The sequence below is a fragment of the Euprymna scolopes genome, chromosome 19 (genome assembly GCF_053919585.1).
Source record: "Euprymna scolopes isolate OS-2025 chromosome 19, ASM5391958v1, whole genome shotgun sequence".
Taxonomy (NCBI): domain Eukaryota; kingdom Metazoa; phylum Mollusca; class Cephalopoda; order Sepiida; family Sepiolidae; genus Euprymna; species Euprymna scolopes.
Genome location: NC_136500.1, coordinates 32,205,116 through 32,230,593, shown reverse-complemented (window position 1 = coordinate 32,230,593; position 25,478 = coordinate 32,205,116). Strand labels below are relative to the sequence as shown.

General features: G+C 35.7%; 1 protein-coding gene and 1 long non-coding RNA gene across 2 annotated transcripts in view; one reads left to right on the top strand and one right to left on the bottom strand.

Moving 5' to 3' along the window:
• LOC145303504 (E3 ubiquitin-protein ligase parkin-like) overlaps window positions 1-11,497 on the bottom strand; it is a 72,410-nt gene extending 60,913 nt beyond the window's left edge. Inside the window, exon 1 of the mRNA XM_080144937.1 lies at window positions 10,778-11,497. Coding sequence (XP_080001063.1) covers window positions 10,778-10,823 — 46 coding nt within the window. The 5' untranslated portion in view covers window positions 10,824-11,497. The remainder of the gene's footprint in view (window positions 1-10,777) is intronic.
• Window positions 11,498-12,003: 506 nt separating this feature from the next.
• Window positions 12,004-25,478, top strand: part of LOC145303505 (uncharacterized) — a 56,176-nt gene continuing 42,701 nt past the window's right edge. Inside the window, exon 1 of the long non-coding RNA XR_013873722.1 lies at window positions 12,004-12,947. This is a non-coding gene — a long non-coding RNA (uncharacterized LOC145303505). The remainder of the gene's footprint in view (window positions 12,948-25,478) is intronic.

Below are 25,478 nucleotides of genomic sequence, written 5' to 3'. Positions count from 1 at the left end.
ATCTTAGGATGTGATTTGGAAGATCATTGATGTAAATCAGTAAGAATGTTGGGCCCAAGATGGGCCCCTGAGGGACTCCGGCATTAATACTGCAAGCTTTTGATTTCTGCCCATCAACCACTACTCTTATGAACCTTCTTCTCTATATCACATTCCCTATCTCAGACGGTTACATTCCCGACACATTTCCCAGACTAGCAAGACTAAGATGCCTCACTTCTAGATCTCTTTCTGACAACAGTTCGCAATGATTGTACAACAAATGCCCACAGCCCACTCGGGAATGCTGATCATGCTGTGATAATGATAAAAATTACCCTAAATTCTCGCCCTAAAACTGAAGACCCACTACTCAAAGCAACAAGGTATTACAAAAAGGCTGACTGGGAAGCCATCAGGGAACTCATCAGAGATGCCCCATGGCAAAATATCTTTTCTCTCCCAGCTGAACAGTGTGCAAATGAGATCACTGAATGGTTCAAAACTGCAATTGAAGTACATGTTCCCACATGGAAATTCTATAGCAAGCTCTACTCTCCTTAATGGTTTACCTCTGCTTGTGCAGCTGCCATTGCTCAAAGGGAGCACGCATTCCACAGATTCAACCGACATAAGTCCAGTTCAAACAGTCAGAAGTATATAGAAGCCAGAAATAATTGTAAGAGTAATAACGACGACTAAGACAGATTACACTGAAACCACCAGGAAACGCATCAAAGCACAGAAATTAGGAACCCGTGATTTTTGGAAAATCTACAACAGTGTAGTAAATAATGGGCAGTCAACGATTCCCCCACTATCAAACAATCATGAGGTTGCTTGCACGGCAACTGACAAGGCTAATCTGCTTGCCAGTCGGTTTGCCTCAAACTCCACACTGGACCCGGCACACCACTTCCTCCCCGACTTTCCTTTGTGGACAGACGCCACACTAGACGATTTGAAAATCACCCCTTCTCATGTACATGGTATCATAAAAACCTAGACACCTCAAAAGCATGTGGACCTGATCTCATCCCGGCTGTGCTAATAAAAAAAATACTCTGCTGAGGTTGCTCCAGTTCTCTCCAAACTTTATAATGAATGCCTTAACAAATCTTGCTTTCCTGACTGCTGGAAAACCGCTTCTGTGGTACCAGTATTCTGGTGAAAGAACTGATCCACTAAATTATCGCCCCATTAGTCTCCTCTCACTTTTCGCCAAAATATTTGAGTCATTAGTTAATCAAGCCCTAGTCCAACATCTAACAGCTGCTAAACTCTTGACCCACAAACAATATGGATCCAAGCAAGCCGGTTCAACAGCAGATATCTTAACTGTAGTCTTTGAACATATATACCGTTCACTGGACAAAACAGGGGAGGGTAGAGTGGTAGCCCTTGGTATATCTAAGGCTTTTGACAGGGTATGACACGATGGTCTTCTAAGGAAAATAAGATCATATGGTATTACTGGAATGTAATTAAATCCTTCTTAAGTAAGAGAAAAATCCAAGTTGTCCTCGACGGTCGTACATCCAAATAATATGATATAAATGCGGGAGTACCCCAGAGGTCTATTCTTGGACCTTTATTATTCCTGATATTCATAAATGACCTCCCTGATAAAATTGTTTCGGAGATGGGTATATTTGCCGATGACACCACCCTCTATAACAGGCATGAGGGGAAAACAATGAACACATATATAAGAAAATGGCAGAAACACCATAGTGGAATGGGGACAAAAATGGATGGTAACATTCAATGCTGCCAAGACTAAACTTGTTTCCTTTAATAACTACAAGAAACCTCTTCTACCACCAATAGCAATGGCTAAGAACACACTGCCTGAAAGTACTTCCTTTAAACTCCTCGGCCTAAAGTTTACAGGGAACATGAACTGGAATATATACACTGAGAGCATTGCCAAGGCTACTGTAGGAAATGTTGCATCCCTCTGTCTGTTCTACAAATACTTTAATGGTGAATGCTCTGACAAACTGCAAGCACTTGTACCTCCTCGACGTGACTACCCCCGACTAACCTGACAAGCAACTAAGTCCCACCCCTTTACAGTAGAGATCCCTAGGTGTAAGAAAGCCTTGTACTCCAATAGTTTCTTCCCCAAAACTGCAAGTCTTTGGAACTCCCTCCCGGGATACTGCTTTCCCAACTGTACTGATATGCAGAAGTTCAAGTGCAATGTGAACAAACATCTTTTTACTCATCTCCCTTCATAACGCTCCAGCAAATTATGTTCCCGATAGTAGCCCCCTACTTCAAAGTGGCACTTGCCTTGTTTGGGGGTGAATATTGAATAAAAAAATTTTTAAAAACCTATCAGAGAGAAAATGGTTTAATAATTGAGAAAACATTTCCAGCTATACTGTAGCTGGAGATCTTGTTAAGTAGGCCTTTATGCCATACCCTATCAAAGGTCTTTGATATGTCAAGAGCAATTGCCCTAGAAAGGAAGCCTCCATTGAGAGATTCGCTAATCCTATGAGATATAACCGTTACCCATCTGCTATAAATCTAGCAGACCGGAAACCATATTGCATGTCACTAAGGTTATTTTTGCTGAGATGGTTGACTACTTCTCCATTTAACATGGATTCCAGTATCTTGCTTATGATGCATAGGAGATTTATTGGAAAGATGATCGATCACCTGAATTCTTAAATACAGGGCATACTGGTGAGATTCTCCAAGGTATTGGGAAGCAATTCTCTTTAAGACAATGCTTAAATAGCTTTGTAAGTATGGGAACTAGTTCTGCTTGAAGCTTTTTCAGCACTATAATTGAAATGCCATCAGGGTCAGTTGCTTTATTGGAATCAAGGTTTTTGATTAGCTTGGCAACATCACGCACAGATATTTGTATGTCGCATAGTGTGTTTTCTGATAAAAGAGGAAATACGATGGGCTGACGGTCTTAGTCACATAGGGTATAATTAGCTGCAAAGTTCTTAGCTTTTGAGTTTGGCTTTTTCTGATGCTGACGAGATTATCTCAGGTCCATTGATGATGGTTGGAATAGAGCACATGATTCTGTTCAGGATCCTGTTTGTTATTTGCCAAAACTGGTGGTAACCAAGCCGATGCTTAGCTACTTTGGACTTAACGGACTGAGCATACAACTCTCTCGCATTCTTTATTACTCTTTTACAGTGATTGCTGGCAGTTCTAGAATCGTCTTTAGTCTTAGCACAGCTTCATGTTTTTTCTTTGATCCTCTTTCCATAAAGGCAATATTATCTTTTCAAAAATTTCTTCTTTGTATAATATATCTTTACTCCCCTCGTCTGAAGAGAAGCGTTTGGCTTCAAAATGCCATGGCCTTAAGAGGTTTCCCTATCCCGAAATATTGTAGTCCCTTTTGAACTGAAAGCATATAAAATTTAATTGTAATGTTTTTTATCCCTTTATTATTTTAACTTATTCTATAAACTAGTTCGTGTTTTTAAATGTATTTATAACCATCCCTTAATCTGCCTTTAAAATCGATATTACTAAAAAATTAATTTATTTTATTGTATTATTTTATTCCATTTCTATATTCCGTGCTATCTAACCACTTGAAACTATTTTCCCAGATTTTTCTCGCATGTCATCTTGTTTGTAATATATTAGTAATAGTTAGCAATATATATATAGACACAATAGAAAAATTTTTCTAGCATTCATCCCCTTTGGTAAATGAGTTTGTATGTTTTTAATCATTAATACAGAAATCGAAAATTATACCGTGTCAATTAAATAAAAGAAGGAAGTACTAAAATCAAAGCACACATTTGGCTCTTAAAGCAGATCCTCCCTCTCTTCCTCCCTCCCTCTTACTGCTCTTAAATAAATGCTTATCTTTGCACCTCAATTCATTTCACGTGGAGACACTGGTCTTTTAGCTAGACCAACATGGTCACTCGAAGAACACCAAGTTAAGTGTATCTATATATCTGTGTTGTGTGGAACCTCTTTATGTAGATCTAGTCCCACCATTTCTTTTGTTTTCTTTTCTTTATATTCTCTTACATATTCAAATAATTATTAATATCCTATTCATTTATTTTAAAACAAATTAGTTGCTAGAGCAGATTGGTTTTCTCACAGTACTTGAAAGATAAATTTTCTTGTAAATGTTATAGGGTCTAGAAGTGTAAGCCATGTTTAGTTTCAGAAAAGTTTCCGATGGTTCGTTGTTCTACACAAGTCCTGGGAGGTGACTGTTTTGCAGTAGACAGAACTGGAGTTGGAATCCACAGAGCAAAAGATTCTTCCCATGTTGAGATGAACAAAACATATGTGAAATTGCTACAGAAAGGTTTAATATTTATGGAGCAATTCTGGTTTCTGATTGGTTGGTAGCAGAACGTGAATTAATTCGATTCGTCAGTTCCTAGCAGCATCGTTTATAAATAGAATCTCCCGACTATGCAGGATCATACCCCATTATAATCCAAAAATATTATAACATCCCCCCTATTTATTTATAATGGGGAAGTCCTTTGTGTTCATTCTGCTCAAAAATAAATATATATTTTAATATTTAATTATACATAACAAAATTAGAAATCATTTGGATCTTAAAATTTTAGCATGTAAAAGGACGCCATTTTTAATTGTGTTCAAATGTCAAACAGATATATATGTGTACAGAGAAGAGAAATAAAAGAAAAATGAAGCGTATTTTTACCTTAAAAAGGATGGGTATGTGAAAAAGAAACCATTTTTTAAATTTGATTTTGCAGTTTTTGTTAAAAAAACAAAACACATACATATATACATATAAATAAATATACATACAAATAGAGTTGTTTTTTGTTTTGTTAATTAAAACAATGCTAAAAAAAAATAGGACATTTTTGATAAATAAGAAAGAAAACTAATGTGCAAAAAAATAAAAGTCAATTGTAATTTATGCGCACCTTAAAATAAGCATGCAAAAAATATTTGTTGAAAAGAAAATTTGCACAGAAAATGTGTTTGCCAAAAAATGATGCAAAAATTATTTGTCAAAAAGGAAATTTACAAAGAAAACGTTTTAAAAAAGAAAGAGGATAATGTGAGATTTCTCTCACAAGGTTTTTGCCCTTGGCAGAATGGAAGAAAACCATACAGAAATTACAACAAGCTCATTTTATAACTTCAACGTAAATTTTATTAAAGTAAAAAAGGTCCATGTTTGCAAAAGATGCATCATCTTCAGCTATCTGCCATTTTGGGCTGGTAACGACCCTGAAGACTGGTAGAATTCTCGCTGACGAAGTATGCGCAGGTCGGAGAAGTCTTGTCTTTTTCGAGGGATGCTGCTAGATGGGCACACACAAGGATATCTTGTAGAATACTGTCCAATCACGGACAAATGACAGGTCAAACAGTAGACCTTAATTTCGTCTTCACAGACAATAAATTGTAGCACTAGTGTGCAGATATAACGTCGCCCTACTTAAGGGCATTGATAATAGCAATGATAAAGTTCCGCTCCACATTTGGGCATTTAAAATGCCTCGAAGCAACAAGTAATTTCGTAGCTTTGATTCGAGTGAGAATCCAGTCTGTTCCATCCTGCGTCTTTCAGGATTTGAGTCAGAAATCCACGTGTTCAACTCGATGTCTTCCTGGAATCCGGTGAGAATTCCACGTGTGTTCACCTCGACATCTTTCTGGAATCTAATCTAAAAAGGAATATTGGCGCCAAAGAACCTTTTTGCCAGCCAGTTATGACATGTAATCTGATTGGTTAAAACAAATTCGTGGGCGAAAAAACTGTCCAATAAACGGCTTGCTTATTTCTGTAGAATTTCTTACACACTGCCAAGGAAAGGAAGAAAAAGTAATGGATAATCATTACTTTTTTAAACAAGATAATGATGTGCTTTTAAAAAACTGTCAATTAGTGACAGGTAAGAAATTTGTCCTGAGGGACTTAACATTAATACAAATAATAGCAATGAATTCAAAGTGTGTCTGCTGCCAATTTCAAAATTATAATAAATCGTTCTCGTCTAACTAGAGAAATTATCAATGATAAGAAAAAGTGATTTTAAATTGAGTCGGCGACCCTGATAATAGAATATAAGAATTTATTTTAATATTTTGTCCGTACAACTCGGACACAACCACTCACCTACGGTGTCCCGCTGGTCAAACCCAACACAACTGAAATGATACCAATTATTGCATGAGTTGCAACACACCATGGGCGTTGTTCCATCATTGGCAATCGAACATGTAGGGCAGCAGAAGGGACCTCCTTCTTCCGTAAATTCTGCTATTGCAGATTCAGAATTGTGTTTTACCTCTACGGGATAAATATTTTTTAAAGAATGAACTTGAACACACCCGTCCTTCAAAACTGAAGCCGAGCGGACCTTATGGTCATTACCGACCAATAATTTTATTACCTTGCCCAAACCCCAGAAAGGTCGGGATTTATTCGGAGATTTGATAAGAACAATTTCAACCTCCGAGATCTTCGGGAGGCCTTAATCTTTAATGTTGGCGTCTACTTCTCTAATTGAGAGCAAGTAGTCATTGTGCCAATTACGTCTAAATTTACTGAGGAATTCATCCCTCAGTTGAAAGGAATGCAAGAGCATATTTCTAGAAGTGTAAGCCATTTTGAGTTTCAGAACAGTTTCAGATGGTTCGCTGTTACATACAAGTCCTGGGAGGTGACTTGTTTGTAGTAGACAGTTCCACAAAACAAAATATTCTTACCGTGTCGAAACCCGGGAAAGAACATGGGAAATTGCTCCAGAAAAGGTTTAATATTTATGAAGCAATTCTGGTTTCTGACTGGTTGGTAGCAGAACGTGAATTAATTTGATTCGCCAGTTCTTAGCAGCATCGTTTATAAATAAAATCTTCCGACTGTGTGGGATCATACCCCTGCAACATCCTCCCTATTTTTTTATAATGGGGAAGTCCCTTGTGTTTGTTCTGCTCAAAAATAAATATATATTTTTATATTCACTTAGACATAACAAAAATTAGAAATCATTTGGATCTTAGAATTTTAGCATTTAAAAAGACGCCATTTTTAATTGTGTTCAAACGTCAAAAAGGAAAATTACAAAGATTTTTTTTTTTTTTTAAGCAAAAATATTAGTTATGCATTAGTAGGTTAAAGTGTTAATACAAATAAAATGGATACAGTTTAACGTCTTGTCCAGGACTATTTTTTTTTTTTTTTTTTTTTAATATAGAAATCTATATACTCTGAGCATTACCCCTAGGGGTTTCCGCTGATATTCATGCAAAAAAGTAAAAGCCTTCTCATAAGTGGAACTTCGCTGGTCTGAATTTTTAATATATAGAAATCTATATACATACAGGGCAGTGAAACAAAAAAAAATTATTCAGTCGAATTCACCAACAAGTTTTGAGAAAAAATGTTGCAGCTTTATCCTTGTCGCCGGTTTCGTAAATACATCAGCGATATTTTGTTCTGATGATATTCAAAATAATGATATTCAAAATAATGGATTCCTTTTTTATCTCGTTTTTTATGAAATGGTATTTTATATCTATATGCTTAGATCTTTGGTTGATTATCGTGGTCTGTGCTAAGACTATATTGGCTTGATTATCACAATTACTACGGGGCTTGTAATCAATTCTGGCTCCAAAATAGTCTTCAGGATATTTTTAAGGTAAAGTGCTTCCTGGGTCGTGTGTACGATTGCGATAAATTCTGCTTCACACGTAGAGAGAGATACAATCTGTTGTTTTTTAGATTTCCATGAAATAATAGGCCCATTTTCTGAGAGTCTGAAACAATATCCAGATACACTCTTGCGATCTTCGTCGTTTGCCCAGTCTGCATCCGAAAAACCTTCTAATTTTAGGGAATTTCTTGATTTTCTAAATACTAACTTCTGTTCTTTAGTTCCTTTTAAATAACGTAGGACTTGTTTAGCTCTGTTTAAATCCTTCATTGTCGGTCGTGATAATTTTTGTGACAGTTTTGTTACTGTATAGCATATGTCGGGCCTGGTTGCAGTCATTAAATATATAAGACTACCTATAATTTCGCGATATTGTGTGTCATTTATTATTTCAGATTCTGTGTGTATATTTTTATTAATATTATTTTCGACCGGTGTAGAGCCTTTCTTGCACTCTCCCATTCCAAATTTTAATAGTATTTTGTCGATGTATCTCGATTGAGTCATCGTAACAAGTCCTTTGTTTTGAGTAAATTTTATCCCCAGAAACCAGGATATTTTGCCAAGATTGGTCATTTTGAATCTTTTACTTAATTTGTTCTTAACATCAGTTAACATTATGTCACAATTTGATGCGATTAAAATATCATCGACCCACAAAACCAAAATCAGTAGTTTATCGTCTTTGTGTTGGGTATATAAACAGGGGTCTAGAGTGCATTGTCTAAATTGTTGTTTAATAATATAATCATGGAATACTGTCTTCCAATACTGAGCACTCTGCTTTAGACCATATAATGACTTGTTAAGTCGCCACACGCTATTTTTATTTTTCATTATAAATCCCTCTGGAGGGGTAATATAAATTTCACAGTCTATTGGGGCATTCAAATAAGCATTTTTTATGTCCATTTGATAGATGTTTCGGTCATATTGTGATGTGACTTGCATTAAAATTCTGATTGTCGTTAGGTTTGTGGTCGGTGAAAACGTAGAAAAGTATTCTTTACCGTAAATCTGAGAGCACCCCTTAGCAACAAATCTTGCTTTGTACTGTTCTAGGCCTGATGCTGTACTCTTTTTTGTAAAGACCCATCTGGTAGAAATAACATGTTTATCTCTTGGGAGAGGCACTACCGTATAGGTATCGTTTTCGGTTAAGGCATCTATTTCTTTTTTCATGGCAATTTTCCATTCATCACAATGTTCTGAATTAATTGCTTCATTGAAGCTTTTCGGCGCATTTTCCATTGAATAGCAATAGTCGATTTGATAATCCTTTATATTGTCGCCCACAAAAAAATCGGGTCGTCTTCTATTTCTTTTGGTATATCTTTCGACTTTATCATCATCATGGACACCTCGTCTCCGTCATTTTTATTGTTTTCGTTTGTTCTAATTATTTGAGGTAATATAATTTCATCCTCTTCATATGACGGGTTTTCGTCTGTAAAATTAAACATGTCTGTGAATTTTACACACCGGATTCTTTTTATTTTATTTTTTTCGGGAAAAAATATTAAATTGGTTGGACTGTTTTTATCGTATCCAAGAAATATACCTCTGTCGGCTTTAATATTCAATTTACTCTTTTTCTCTCTATATGCGAAGCAAGTTGAACCAAATATATGCATTCTGCTTAAATTTGTTTTTTTACCGCAAAAAGATTCATATGGAGTTTCAGATAGTGTTTTGTTAAAGCACCTGTTGCGTATATAGGCTGCCGCCATAAGTGCATACGTCCAGAGGTTTTTAGGGAGTTTTGATTCAATGAGTAGGCATCTTGCCATTTCAAAAAGTGTCCGCCACGCACATTCAGCAGTCCCGTTTTGGTGTGGCGATCTAGGAGCTGATGTTTCATGCCTGATATGATGGTTAATTAGTAAAAGTTCAATGTCTTTATTGGTAAATTCCGTACCGTTGTCAGAGCGAATACACTTGATTTCACCGTAGGGGGCCATGTCGGCCAGATATTTCTTAGTTGCTAGCAGGGTATTAGATTTGTTCTTTAAAAAGTAAACCATTATTAAACCTGAATGGTGATCTACGAAATTCAACACATATCTATAATGTTCTCTGGCCATCGGTTCTACGGGACCGTTTAAGTCACAATGCAGCATTGATAGGATTTTTTTTGGCCTTTTTGTCTGGTATCTTGTTTTGATAGTTTGTCATTTTCCCTTGTGCACAGACGTCGCAGTTGAAGGTTTTTGATGTTTGTATTTGCATTCCATCAACTACAGTCGGCAACTTTTTGATATCAGGAATATTGCAGTGTCCAAGAATTTTATGCCATATCTGTAGATCAGATTATTATTATTTAAAAAGCCATTCTTAACATGGGGAGGGGAGGATGTTTTGTACCTATTCTATACTTTAACCTTACAATTGAATAAAAAAAAACACACCATAAAACTTTAATTAAACTTGGAAATACGATTTGACACGGTAATAATAAATGATTCAGATAGGTTGCAAAGTAACTTTTATAGCTACTGTTAGTATTTCTTTGTTGTATATTTTAATTTTTGACCACTTTTTCGAATCTATGTGTACAGTAATACAAACCCAAAAAAACATATAAAACTTTAAGTAAACTTGGAAATACAATTTAAAAAATAGTGCGGGTTAGTAAGTGCATTAGCACCAGTCATCATTCTCAGTATGACAAAACCCACCTTTTCCCGAACTGAACGAGGCTGGATCTTGGGACCCCATCCGTTCACAATAACCACAATGAAATAAGCACTGTTGTTTTGACTTAAAATCACATATCGATCCGTCGACTCTCTCTTAACAAGCACAAAAAAAAAAAAAAAAAAAAAAAACAACTTCATCTGTATACGTAATTTTTGGAATATGACATCTTCATTCCATGACTAGTACATCAAAGATTTTTCTGTATTTTTTAATAAGTATAATTTTAAACAATAACCGATATCCTCTTAGACTAAGAGTTTTTTTGTTTTTTGTTTTTTTTAATCCCTAATACAAACTATTCCTATTTGGAGGAATCACATTAAACCCGACCTTGTCTAAGTTTGCCCTAATCGGAAACAAGGAAAATAGAGGGCAAATCAAAAAAATATGTAGTATAATTAAAAGTCTTTTTTTCTTTTATTTACCTGTCAGTGGAAGAGTGCTCGCTTTTACTGTCGTCCGGTTTGCCATACTGACGACACAAACGAAACATGGATGGCTTGTTCCTGTCAAATTATTTGCTTCGTGTAATTTTCTTTAGTCGCAGTGAATGCTGATAGACGAGGAAGGAGGTAAGTAGTGGGTTGCGGAAGCGAAGCTAAATCACATTTAGTCTGTGTCAACTTGTGATGGTAGAAAAAAAAAAAAAGAAAATTGATCATACACCCATATTTCCTACATGTGTAGACCTTATTATTATCTTATATATAAATAGAGATTTTCTCTGCTTGTCAGTCGCCATTTTTTAAACGCAATAAATACATTGTGGAATTTGTCTCCTTTCGAAATATGTGTTTAACTATTTTATAAATAGAAAAATATTGAATTAGAACAAACTGCTATGACTGGAAATCGAAACTGAAACTATCAGTCTGTCGTTGTACTACAGGGATATCCCATTTTTTTGTGAGTCACCAACAATTTACACATTATCAGTTGTCATCATTTTGTGCATACTTTTTTATGAATGCCGTTAGTCAACGGGGAGCAATGTTTTTGTTGTTCATGTTGATTCTATTAATTAGACGCCTCCGTACATTTTTTTTTTTTTTTAAATAGGCGCTAAAATCCAGTTGACCCCCGCCCCCCGCCCCCCAAAAAAACTACAACAATTAAAATAATTTAAAATTGGGATAATTCTTTTGGCGCTTTTTTTTACAAGGGAATTGTGTAGAGGGAGACAACTCCATTTTACTAAGAAATTCGTTCAGTTTTTCACCTCATAATTTAGGACGCTACTACGAACGATATTTTTATTAAATCAAAACATCAAAAAAAAGCTGCGACGATTTTTTTTTTTTAATCTAACAAAGTTGATAACATTAATAATACAAAATGTAGTCTTTACATAGTCGCTACTTAGAGAATCGTTTTTGTTTTCATGTCGGTTTTTTTTTTGGGGGGGGGGGTCGAATACATTACAAAAAATGAAAATGCAACGAGTCTCATAATTTAGGATGCTAAAACCAACGATATTTTTATTAAATCAAAACAAAAAAAGGTACTTGTACAGTTTAGTCAAGACATTAAAAAAATGAAAATATCGAAAAAAAAAAAAAAAAAAAAAGGTTATATTTATTGCACGTATTCGTTATGGAACGAAGTTCTCCGGAAAAAAAAATTCACTTAATTTCATCAAGTAGTAGTTTTTTTTTGTTTTTTTTTTGTTCCCCCCCCCCCCCCGTGAAAAAACAATTTGCTATGATACCGAGCAAAAGCTTCGATTCTTAGGAAGAAAAACTAGAATTGAAGATAGGGGGAGGGGGTATCGGCGCTTTACATGGAGTTATCTCCCCGTGGCGTGTTCAGCAAATTTCATAATGGCTGACTTCAACGTGCTCTCATAAAAACGTGCTTTTCCGCTGTAAAAAAAAAAAAAATACTCAGTCAAATTAAATGGAATTTTTTTTTTTTTCGGAGATCTTCGGTCCAAAACGGATACGTACAATATAACCTTTTTTCGATATTTTTATTTTTTTAATTGTTGTAATTTTTTTTGTACCAATAATAGTACATCCCCCCCCCTGTTTACATTTATTATTTTTTATCTGGTTCTTGTATTCAATTTTTTGTATTTCGTATCTTTTTTATTCTTAGTTTCGTACATTTTGAGTTTGTACGAAACTCCCTTTAATTGGGAGAAAAGGGAAATGCTAGCTCTGTGATGACGTCACGAGTCCAGCGCAAGATTCGCCCTCTGTTTTGGTTCCCGCGACGTGGATATTGGACGTGTTCATTGCCCGCCGCTGACAAGGAATTTTGGAGCCTCCCTCAAAGAAGAAAACCCGGCAAGAATACCCGGCATGCGACGAGGCATGCTTCTGAAAACTATCTACGTTGCTACGTTTTGCACGTATGGTGAAGGAGTGTAATTATTTTTAAAAAAAAGACCTTATTTTACGTGACAAGGAATTTTGGAACCTCCTACAAAGAAGAAAACCCGGCAAGAATACCCCGGACATGTGACGTGGCATGCTTCTGAAATCCATCTGTGTGTCTACGGTTTGCACGCAAATATGAAGGAGAGAAATTTCTAAAAGGACTTTAAACGAGAAAAAAGAAGAAAAAGGCACGTGCCTGACTGGCTTTCAATTTGTGAGTACGCTCCTAAAATCTATTACATATGAGAGTGAGATTAGGAACTACTATTTTGAATCTTATTATTGTATTCGTTCATGGACACATCTTCATTATAAGAACCAGTGTTATTTTTTTCATTATATGTTACCTTGGCGTTTTTTGGAGGGAAAAATTTGCAACTAATTTTATTGTGAATAAAATCTCTTCTTCGTTTCCAAGCAGGACCTTTATATTTTATTCTTTACTTCCCCTCCTCTTTTATTTCATGCTGTCATTTTTTTTTTTTTTTTTTTTTCGGGTTAGTTACTTTAGTGTCAAATTTATCTGGAACCAAGATAAATTTCCGACATAATGTCTTGATTAAACTGTACAAATGCCCATTAAAAAAAAAAAAAAGCTGCGATGAATTTTTTTTTTAATAACAAAGTTGATAACATTAATGTAGTCTTTATGCGACTATTAAAAGAATCGTTTCTGTTTTCATATCACAATTTACGGCGCTAAAACCAACAAAATTTTCATTAGATGAAAACATTTGAAAAAGAAAGTTGCGGCAACTTTTTCTAGTTTTTTTTTCAACTACATTTTTATTAAAAAGTAAATATTATGGTTCGGTTCTATAAAAAAAAATTAGTCTTTAAACTTAAAACCTAAAGAATGAAAACATTACAAAAGAAATGGAATTTTTACAACTACTTTTTTTTTTTTTAATACTTTTTTAAATTAACAAATAAATGTTATGGTAAGATTTTTGTAATGTTAAAACTAGATGTTGGTGTTATTAATATTATAAGCTCTGTTACAGTAAAAAAAAAAAAAAGTCGCCACAGCTTAAAAAAAACAAAAAACAGTTTCATCCTTGTTTTATTAAAGAGTGTGTTTGTTAAAAATCATAATTTCCTCTTCAACTATGGTTGCATTTTCCCTCATTTTCGCAAAAAAATATTACCATAACATTTATTTGTTAATTTAAAAAAAAAAAAAAAAAAAAAAACGTAGTCGTAAAAATTCCATTCCTTTTGTAATGTTTTCATTCTTTGGGTTTTAAGCTTAAAGACAAATTTTTTTTATAGAACCTCACCAATACCATAATATTTACTTTTTAATCAAAATGTAGTTGAAAAAAAAAAAAAAAGTAGAAAAAGTTGCCGCAACTTTCTTTTTCAAATGTTTTCATCTCATGAAAATATTGTTGGTTTTAGCGTCGTAAATTGTGATATGAAAACAGAAACGATTCTCTTAATAGTCGCATAAAGACTACGTTTTTTATTATTAATGTAATCAACTTTGTTACATAAAAAAAAAACGCTGCAGCTTTCTTTTTTTTAATGTTTTGACTTAATAAAAATATCGTTTTGAGTTTAAAGGTTGGAAACTCATGACTTTTTAAATAGAAGCGCTGCAGGAAAGATTGAAGTTGTTGTAATTATTTTTTTGATAGAACAGTTTGTTCTGGTTGTATGTAGCGTGTCATGTAAGAAATTTCTTTCCTACACACTCAATTTCCTCCCTGCAGAAGCAAATGAATTGTACAAACAAAAGCCATACCTTTAAACTCAAAATTTATTCACAAATAACAGCAATGAAAATTCTTTGGTTCTGGTATTGTCCTTTTGCAAAACGGTGGCCCGATTTGCTACCATACGCATGGAACCTTTAGTTCGAATTCCTATTGTTGGGATGTTAGTTCATTGTTTCTTTTGAAAGGATCCATGATGTCCATGGTGAACACAGCGGGAATGATGGCGCCTATAATCAGGCATAAGTGAGTCCCACGGGACTCAAGATGAAATGAGATAAGATCCAATATTTTGAAAATAAACATGCAGAGCAGTTCTTGAATGTCATCTTTGATTTGGATAGATTCAGCAATATAAGTTGTCTCTGCTTGAAGAAATGTGTCCTTCGTTCACCAACAGTTTGGTATCCATGAAGGAATTGTTTTGGCTCCCTTGAGAGAGAGGGCTACTGAGTTGAGTCTATCCCAATGCCGTATTTCTGCTAGACTGAAAAATAAATTGTATGATACAAAAAGCGCGGCAAGTCAAATGACCTGACACATTCAAATTTAAACCAATCACAAACCGGCTGCTAGAACTGTATGGCCGACCTAATAGAAAGATGGCGGTTGTATATGGAATTTCTCACAGTCACTACACATTTATTTAGTGAATAAATATAAAATTACATATGAAACTCTATTTTGATTATTTTACTTTTTTATTGAAAGAGCATTAGCAAAGTAGCAGAAGTCCATCAAGAAGTGTGTAATTCTTTTTTGGTATGCATAGTACTTTCATAATACTTGTTCTACATGTACATCATTGAATCTACAATAGCATTTAAAAAAAAATTTTTTTATTTTTTACAAGGAGGTTACCACTTATAAAGGCCCGGAAGCCACTCAGGGATAAGGGTTATTGCATGTACAGTACGTTGTACGTTAGTGTTGAGATTTCATAAAGCGTCTCTTAAGGGGGCGGCCCATCAGGAACTTGTTTACGTTGGACTTGAAGACATCCAAGTTGTAGTCAGGTGGGAAACAGGCAGACGGAACAGAGTTCCACTGGCGTGCTGTTCTAAGAAAGAAGCTGTGTTCAAGGAATCTACGTTTTGATTTAGGCACGGATAGAGAGTGGGGAAAATTTTTGACAGTGACTTCAGCTAGACGGGTGTTTTTCGTAAAAGATTGGCGAGGGGGGACCAGGGATTGGAGCTCAGACGAGCACTTGCCATGGAAATAACGATAAAACAAAGACAGGCTTGCAACGTCTTTTCTGTGGGAGAGAGGTTGCAGGGAAGAGAAAAGGGCATCCCCCACTAAGCCACGAAGTCTATTTTGTACTCTGTCAAGGCAGGATAGGCTATTTTTAGCAGCTCCTGCCCAGATATGGCAGCAGTATTCCATCCTTGGACGTACTTGGCTTTTATATAGATAGAGAATTGCATCAGTAGTGAGATATCTTCTGGAGCGGTAGAAGGAACCCACCATTTTTCCAGCGACCCTGGCAACAAACTTGATGTACGTGTTCCATTTCATATCAGGAGTAAAGGTCAAGCCCAGAAGCTTGTCAAAACATTGAGTTTCTCCTAGGCAAGAGCCATCCATTACAATTGATGCTAGATGGGGATCAGAGCGTAGATGGTGTAAAGATAGGAGCTTGGTTTTAGATGCATTAAAGGTAACCAGCCATGTCTTCCCCCACTGAACTACACGCTTGAGATCAGAGGAGAGAGAATCAGAAAGAACTTTGTCATTTACAGCCTTTGATGTGTTACCGTAGATGGTCGTGTCATCAGCATAGATGTCAACGAATGATTTAAGTATGTGTTTAGGAAGATCATTGATGTAGATCAGGAAGAGAGTTGGGCCCAGGATGGACCCCTGAGGGACTCCAGCATTAATACTGCAGGCCTCTGATTTTTGTCCATTGACCACTACTCTTATGAGCCTATTAGAGAGAAATGATTTAATGATTGAGAAAACATTTCCAGTTATACCGTAGCTGCAAATCTTGTGAAGTAGGCCTTTATGCCATACCTTGTCGAAGGCCTTTGATATGTCAAGTGCAATTGCCCTAGAAAGGTAGCCTTTGTCGAGAGATTCGCTAATCATATGAGATATAACCGTTAGCACATCTGCGGTAGATCTTGCAGAACTGAAACCATATTGCGTGTCACTAAGGAGGTTATTTCTGCTGAGGTGGTTGACTATTTCTCTATTTAGTATGGATTCCAGCAACTTACTCATGACACACAGGAGACTTATTGGTCTGTAATGAGAGGGAGATGACTTATCACCTGAATTCTTAAATACAGAGCATACTGACGAGGTTTTCCAGGGTGTTGGAAAGCACTTCTCCTTAAGGCAATGCTTAAACAGTTTTGTAAGTATGGGAGAAAGTTCAGGTTGAAGCTTTTTTAACACTATAATTGGGATGCCGTCAGGGCCAGTTGCTTTACTGGAATCAAGGTTCTTGATAAGCTTGGCGACCTCACGCACAGATATTTGTATATTACCTAGCGTGTTTTGTGTTATAGGAGGAAATATGGGGAGTTGATGGCCTTCGTCGCATAGGGTAGAATTAGCTGCAAAGTTCTTTGCAAATAGTTTGACCTTGTCTGATGCTGACGAGATGATCTGGTCCATTGATAATGGTTGAGATAGAATGCACACTTTTGTTCAGGATCCTATTTGTTATTTGCCAAAACTGGTGGGAACCAAGCCGTTGATCAGCTACTTTGGATTTAACAGACTGGGCATATAGCTCTCTTGCATTTTTTATTACTCTTTTACAGTGGTTGCTGGCATTCCTGAAAGCAGCTTTAGTCTCAGTGCATCTATTACGTTGGTAGTTATGGAAAAAGTGATTTCTGTACATAATGGCAGCATTACACTGGTTTTTATAAAGTAGTTTGTCTCATTCAAGTTCAAACTCAAAACATAGCTGATTGTCTTGGCACATTAGTCACTGTAAAATATATTCAATGTTATACAGAAGAAATATTTACCAAATGCTTTCCTCATGATAGTACTAGAAAAATCAGTATTTCTAATGAAAAAAATAGCTTTAAATGCTAATAGATAATCAATTGTCATAAGTGTTACTTTGAATTTGACATCTTCAGAACTTAAAATTATTAATGGATAAAATATTTCAATTCCTATCAATTTCACGGAAGTCAAAATATCTTTTATCAGTTTTTGCAGTTGATTTTTTTCCACTGATTCTACTTCTGGGTTTACAGTTTTTATTTATAAAGGATTTTTATTATTGAAATTAGTTTTTGATGAAATAAATTTCATATTAAAATGTTGTACAGAAATAAGTTGGACTTGTATTTTATTTTATATAAAATTCACCTGATTTTTTATTATATACAAAACACAAAAACAAATTCTTTATTTCTACAGTCTTGGTCAACTTTACCCGTTTCTTTGAACCAGGTTTATGTGCGAAATGTTTTAATGCTTCATCAATTTCAAAGTTCCCATCACTCAATATCAATTTTCCAAGTTTTCCGTTTAGAAGCTTTTCATATATAGTTTTTTCTCGTTTTCTGAAAAAGTATTCCATTCATTTATTGGAATAGATTTTTCTATATAAAAATTTCCCGTATTGTATATGGCCTTTTCCATATCAATGTACTGAATTCTAACCAGGTTTCTCAGATTTTTAATAAGTTGTTCAAGGGAAATAATTTTCCAGCCTGAAAAATTTTTGATGACATGATTCATGGATTCAGCATTATTATTTGTCCATGTTTTAAAATTTTTATTCTCCCATCTTGGTCTGAATACATAGTTTTACATTTTTTCAATCATAGCTTGCATGTATGAATCATTTTGTGGATCAAAATCAATTTCGTTAATTGCATTTAATGCAGAATTAAACTCTGATTCGCTAAACACAATTTTATCAAACAAAGTCACTTTCATTTAAGAAAAAAAAAAAAAGAAGCCCACTTCATACCCGGTGTATAATTTGGATTTTTTAAAAATAATAAATGCGTTTTTGCCTATATATTTTTATGCTTATTTGCTAGGTAAATGTCTAAACATTTTTGTAAAAATAAACTTTATTCAATTTTATTCTTTAGAAAAAATAATTCATGAGTACACCACACAGAAATTTATCAAAAAAATAGTTTGTTTTTTTTACAATTGAAAACATTGACTTCAACTTCGTTGTTGGATTTTAAAAATAATAAACGCGGTTTTTAATATATGATCTTATGTTTATTCGCAAGATAAAAATGTAAAAATAAGTTGGGTTTTTTTTCTGTAGAAAGTTGTTTTTATGACAGAATTAAATTTGGCACGTGGCATACTTTTTGGCAAGCTGGTGTCCTGGTGTGCCAAAAAAGAATTACCGTCAAATTGTAATTGAATTTGCTAATTGCCAATAGTTGGTTTTTATCTTATATGAAAAAATTTTTGTTTAAATTGGAAAACCTTACTCAAAATTTTTTGTTGAAAACTTCATATCACAGAATATTGAACTTTTATTCTATTTAAATCTTTTTAAAATTAATTATTTTTTTTTTTTTTTTGTAATTTAATTATAATACATATTATTGAGAGAACAAAAATTTTAATTTTTAAAAACAATATTAATTTTACATCTACTTTTATCTACAACTTCCAGGTAAGTGAAATAAATAATGGGTTAATATATATATATATATATATATATATATATATATATATATATATATATGTGTATAATGTGTGTGGGGTTAGGAAATAGATATGGAAGAGGACCGAACAGTGGGCAATAAACTATGCATAAAAAGGGAGTCAAAAATAGCTTAAATAAGATTTATTGTACAAACAAATCTACATAGGTGTTTACAAAAGCTAGCGTCTGTTAATCAATATGGAGACTTTTAAAATGTAAAATAAAGGGGCACAACTCCATGCTGAATAATGAAAGTAAGTGACTGGAGAGTTCTACTAATTCACCACAACATATATACACAGCGTAACCCGGATATATCCAGGTTTTGTCTATTTTGTTTAGGTATGGGAACACTTTATATAACACTTTGCACGTATGGAACACTAGTTTATTTAATAGTTACAGACATAAAAAATAGATAAAAATACATTTTCAATCAGTTTTTCCAAATAATTGAGGCAAAAATTACTTTTTTAAAAAGTCAGTCATTTTTTATAGCACAGAAATCTTTTTATCATCATCATGAACACTTTCATACAGTCCTTAAATCATTTTCAATGCACTATTAGGATTGCTGGTTTTTTTTTGGGTTTTTTTACATAGGCGTCCCCACTTATCAAGGCCGATAGGCCACTCAAGGATAAGGGTTAAAGAGTGTAGAGTAGTCAAAAGGACAATATAGTAATCGATAGTAATGTAAGTTCGGTAAATTTGTTAACTTAAATGGAACGGCTCATCAGAAACTTGTTCACGTTAGACTTGAAGACAACCATATTATAGACAGCTGAAAAGCAGGAAAACGGAAGACAATTCTACAGGCGTGCAGTTCTAAGAAAGAAGCTTTGATCATGGAATCTACGTTTAGGTTTAGGCAGAGATAAAGAGTGGGGAAAATTATTGATAATGTTTTCAGCTAGTCTAGTGTTTCTTGTGAAAGTTTGGCGAGGGGGGACCATAGATTGAAGCTCAGTCGAACACTTTCCATGAAAATAATGATAAAGCAGAGACAAACTCGCAACATCTCTTCTGTGAGATAGAGGTTGCAGCGAAGAGAAAAGGACATCTCCCACCAGGCCACGAAGTTTATTTTGAACCCTATCAAGGCAGGACAAGTCTTTTCTAGCAGCTCCTGCCCATATATGGCAACAGTATTCCATCCTTGGACGTATCTGGCTCTTATATAGATAGAGAATTGCATCAGCAGTGAGATATCTACTGATCGATAGAAGGATCCGACCATTTTACCAGCGGCCTTGGCAACAGATTTGATGTACGTATTCCATTTAAGATCAGGAGTAAGGGTCAAGCCCAGAAGCCTGTCAAAACTTGAGGCCTCCCCAAGACGAGAGCCATTCATTTTAATTGATGCCAGATGGGGATCAGAACGTTGATGATGTAAAGATAGAAGTTTGGTTTTAGATGCATTAAAAGTAACCAGCCACTCATTTCCCCATTGTACAACGTGATCAAGATCAGAGGAGAGAGAATCGGAGAGAACTTGGTCGTTTACTGTCTTAGATGTGCTACCATAGATGGTAGTGTCGTCAGCAAAAATGTCTACGAATGATGTAAGGATGTGATTTGGAAGATCATTAATGTAGATCAGGAAAAGAGTTGGGCCCAGGATGGACCCCTGAGGGACTCCAGCATTTATACTGTGAGCTTCTGATTTTTGCCCATCAACTACTACTCTTATAGACCTATTAGAGAGAAATGATTTAATAATTGAGAAGACATTTCCAGCTATACCATAGCTGGAAATCTTGTGAAGTAAACCTTTATGCATACCCTATCAAAGGCCTTTGATATGTCAAGAGCAATTGCCCTAGAAAGGTTGCCTCTGTCGAGAGATTCGCTAATCATATGAGATATAACTGTAAGCACATCTGCTATAGATCTAGCAGAACGGAAACCATATTGTGTGTCACTAAGAAGATTATTTTTCCTGAGATGGTTGATTACTTCACTATTTAACACAGATTCCAGCAACTTAGTCATGACGCACAGGAGACTTATTGGCCTGTATTGAGAGGGGGATGAACAATCACCTGAATTCTTAAATACAGGGCATACTGATGAGATTTTCCAGGGTGATGGGAAGCAATTCTCCTTAAGACAATGTTTAAACAGTGTTGTAAGTCTGGGTGCTAGTTCAGGTTGAAGTTTTTTGAGTACTATAATTGGAATACCGTCAGGGCCGGTTGCTTTACTGAAATCAAGGTTTTTGATTAGCTTGGCAACATCACATACAGATATTTGTATATCACATAGTGTGTTTTCTGATACAGGAGGAAATATTGGGGGTTGGCGGCCTTGGTCGCAAAGGGTAGAATTGGCTGCAAAGTTCTTGGCAAAGAGTTTGGCTTTGTCTGATGCTGACAAGATTAACTCAGGTCCATTGATGATAGTTGCGATAAAGCACACGCTTCTTTTCAGGATTCTGTTTGCAATTTGCCAAAACTGGTGGGAACCAAGCCGCTGCTCAGCTACTTTGAACTTGACGGACTGAGCATACAACTCTCTTGCATTCTTTATTACTTTCTTACAATGGTTGCTGGCAGTCCTGAAAGCGGCTTTAGTTTCCATACATCTATTACATTGGAAGCAGTGGAAAAAGTGACTTCTGTGCGCAATAGCAGCAGCACATTCTGGAGAAAACCATGGCTGGCTGTTAGGTTTTTGCTGGAACTTTTTCGAAGGTATGAAATTGTCTATACCTACAGTTAAAGTAGGCTGTCAGAGTTTCAAGCGCATTCCATGCAGCCAGAGAATTTGGCACTGGTTTGTCACATTCAGAAACTTCAGAACTTATGCTTTCAACAGCATCATCTTCGTCAAAATCTTGATCATCCGATTTTATACCATGTGTGATGTCCGTGTCATTCAGTTCTCCATAACATTGTGTACTGTCGTCGAAGCTGATAAATTCATCAAAATCTGTTTGCTCCATGCCCAATGTAATAAAAATGAAGACTTTTTAAATGAGCAAAAAGATTTTATTCAACATAAAATACAAACAACAAACAACAAACGAATGGCAAACAGAACAAACGAACGTGCCAAGTTCCAACGTTATTTTTAAGTCTATACAGCTACACATCACATCATAAAACTCTCTGTCACATTTTTATTCAAATTTCAGGTTACTCATGATCTCCCGTAACCATTTTGTTGATTTTGGAAGAAATCTCAGTGTCCTTCTTCAAGTCTGACTGCTGCTGCTCTTCTGTTTCTGGACACTTTGTTTTGCTATTTCATGGGGTAGAATCTGATGGTTTACAATAATCAGTGAAGACAGGAGATCTCAGGTTTGTAAAGGATGGGTGAGTGGCAGGAGTGGGAGCTAGGTCTTCTGTTGAGACTGTTGACGGACAGCCATCAGGGAAAAGAATTCTGGCAAAATTGGGAGTTGCAGATATTATTTCTACTGATTCTGCTAGGGGGTCAGACTTGTGTTGACGGACAAACTTTCTAAGGAGAGCTGGGCCTCCTTGCAACCACTCAGGGAAGGTGTATGCAGTACCCGACCTTCTTGAAAAACTGAACATTCTCTTGTGTGGAGTTGTGTTAGTTGCTGTACAAAGGAGAGAGATCAAATAGAGTGCAAAGCAATGTCAAGTACTTCTTGCCAATGACGATCATCCAGTTGCCTGGTCTTGAGGGCAAGTTTGATCTTTTTCCAAATAGTACCATTTACTCTCTCGTATTGTCTGTTGCTGATTGGATGGTATGGAGTTGAATGGATAATCACAACTCCATGTTGCCAGAGAAACTCTTTTAGTTCACCTGAAATGAGCTGACTCCCTTGATCACTATGAATGGAATCTGGACAACTACACTGTGCATCAAATTATTAATAAAGTTTACATTTTTTTTTTTAAATATTTAAGGAACGAGTGAATAAAAATCCATGAAACTTTGAGAAAGTACTTACAATGCTATTTAGCTACTCTAGTCAGAAAATAAAAGTATTTAAAGCAGTATTAGTGAAACTATGGCAGAAGATAGGAATATCTGTTGTTTTCAGTGTGTCAAGTTATTAACAAGGTTGAGTAAAAATAACACAATATACCCATAACTTGTTTATTGAAATAATTTTCAAACATTAAATGAACTAGGAAAAATGCTTAGAACACAATAACTACATAGCAATTTTTATGTTGACATAATTAGTAGGGGATATTCGATCCTTTTTTTTTTTTTTTTTTTTTTACAGTGATCACTACTTATCAAGGCCCGGAAGCCACTCAGGGATAAGGGTTATTGCAAGTACATTACGTTAGTGTGGAGATTTGATGAAATGTTTACTTAAGGGGGCGGTTCATTAGGAATTTGTTAAGTTGGACTTGAAGACATCCAAGTTGTAGTTCAGTGGGAAGCAGGCAGATGGAACAGAGTTCCACAGGTGTGCAGTTCTAAGAAAGAAGCTTTGTTCATGGAATCCACGTTTTGATTTAGGCACAGATATAGAGTGGGGGGAAATTTTTCACGAGGGATTCAGCTAGACGGGTGTTTTTCGTGAAAGATTGGCGAGGGGGACCAGAGATTGGAGTTCAGACGAGCACCTGCCATGGAAATAACGATAAAACAAGGATAGGCTCGCAACGTCTCTTCTGTGGGAGAGAGGTTGCAGGGTAGAGAAAATGACTTGTAAAAGACATTGGTCCACAGAATTATTCAAATTTGTGATTTTGTCAACAGTTCTTCCTCGCGATACCTCTTGAAGAGCATCCCACAACTCATCTTTGCTCTTAAATTGGCATCCTCTTGCATAGAGGCGTCACTTCATGATACTCCAAAGGTTCTCAATTGGGTTCAAATCTGGTGAATTCGCAGGCCATTCCATCTTCCGTAGCCCAGAGAACCCCAGTTGTTGCAAATACTCTTTGCTTTTGTTTGCTGCATGCGAGGGAGCATTATCCTGCATAAAGATAATGGTTCTCCTGAACGTCAACCTTTGCTTTTTCAGCCATGGTTCAAAGTGCTCCTTCAGAAAAGCTATGTAAGCATTTGGCGTCATTTTTACGCCTTCTGGGACTCTCCATGGGCCAACTAAAGTATCCCCGATAATCCCAGTCCAAATCATTATCCTACCACCACCTTGTTGGCACCTTAAACACTGATGATGATGTCGTCCATCTAGGATCCATCCCTTGCTCCAGCCATCTGGGCCATCAAGAGTGACACACACTTGATCCGTGAACCAAACTTCGGAAAAATCCGTTTTCATGTTGTCCTTTGCCCAATTCAATCGGTTTTGTATGTGATGATGCTTTAATGAAGGCTTTGTCACAGGCTTAACAGACTTTGCCTCTTCTTTCAGAAGGCAACTGAGTACTTTTTGAGACATTCTTCAATCCGACTTGGTCAAAGGCTTCTCGACTTGTCTGCCCAGGATTATTAACAATTTCATGTTTAATTTGGAATAGAGAACGGCGTGAAGTAACTCTAGATTTACCTTTGTCAGCTCTCTTACTTACCTTTGTAGAGTCTGTGACAAAGTTCTTCACAGTTTGATGGTACCTTCCTATCATTTTCGATATTTCAAGGGTACTTCTACCTTTTACTAACTGTTCTGTAACAGCACTCTTTTCAGAACGACTCAAACAACCTTTACAACCCATTTTATTGACGAAACAAACTGCCTTGTTAATAATTTGACACACCTCAAATAGTGTGGATTCAGTAATTATGATGGCAAGTTATTTACATTGCACAGAACAGTATGATAATTTCACAGTACACGCAGTTCAGCATTGCCAATGTTTCCAAAGCTTTTGATACAAAACTACTGCTAAGTTTCTGAAACTGGTAAAAAAATGTTATCTCGTTAATAATTTGACATGCAGTGTAAAGAAGGTAAATAAATTCTGCAGACATTTTATGACAGTTTTTGTTGATATATTCTGGCATGGATAGACAAAAGGATAACGTGAATATTCATCTATGATCATGAGTAGGTATTTGCAATTATTTGTAGATGGTTCTGGACCCATGAAATCTATTGAAAGGCGTTCAAAGGGGGATCGAGAATGAATTAAACGACCTGAGTGGGATTGGAAAAATCTTGGTTTTAGTTCAGCACATATTTGACATTCAGCGCAGGTACGTTTAACATCTTCCATAGAAAATGGTAGATTCTTCTGTCTCACAAAATGATTCAGCCTCGATACTCCTGGATGACAGAACGCTGCGTGCAGATCTTTTAGTGATAATGAGCATGAGCAAGAAAGAGTATCTGCAGAGCTATTAAGGGAACCTGGTTTATATACTATATCATAAGAATAGCTGGAAAGTCTCCATCAAAGTAGCTTATCATTTTTAATGCGGTTTGGTGTCTGAGTGTTGAACATATATGAATTGG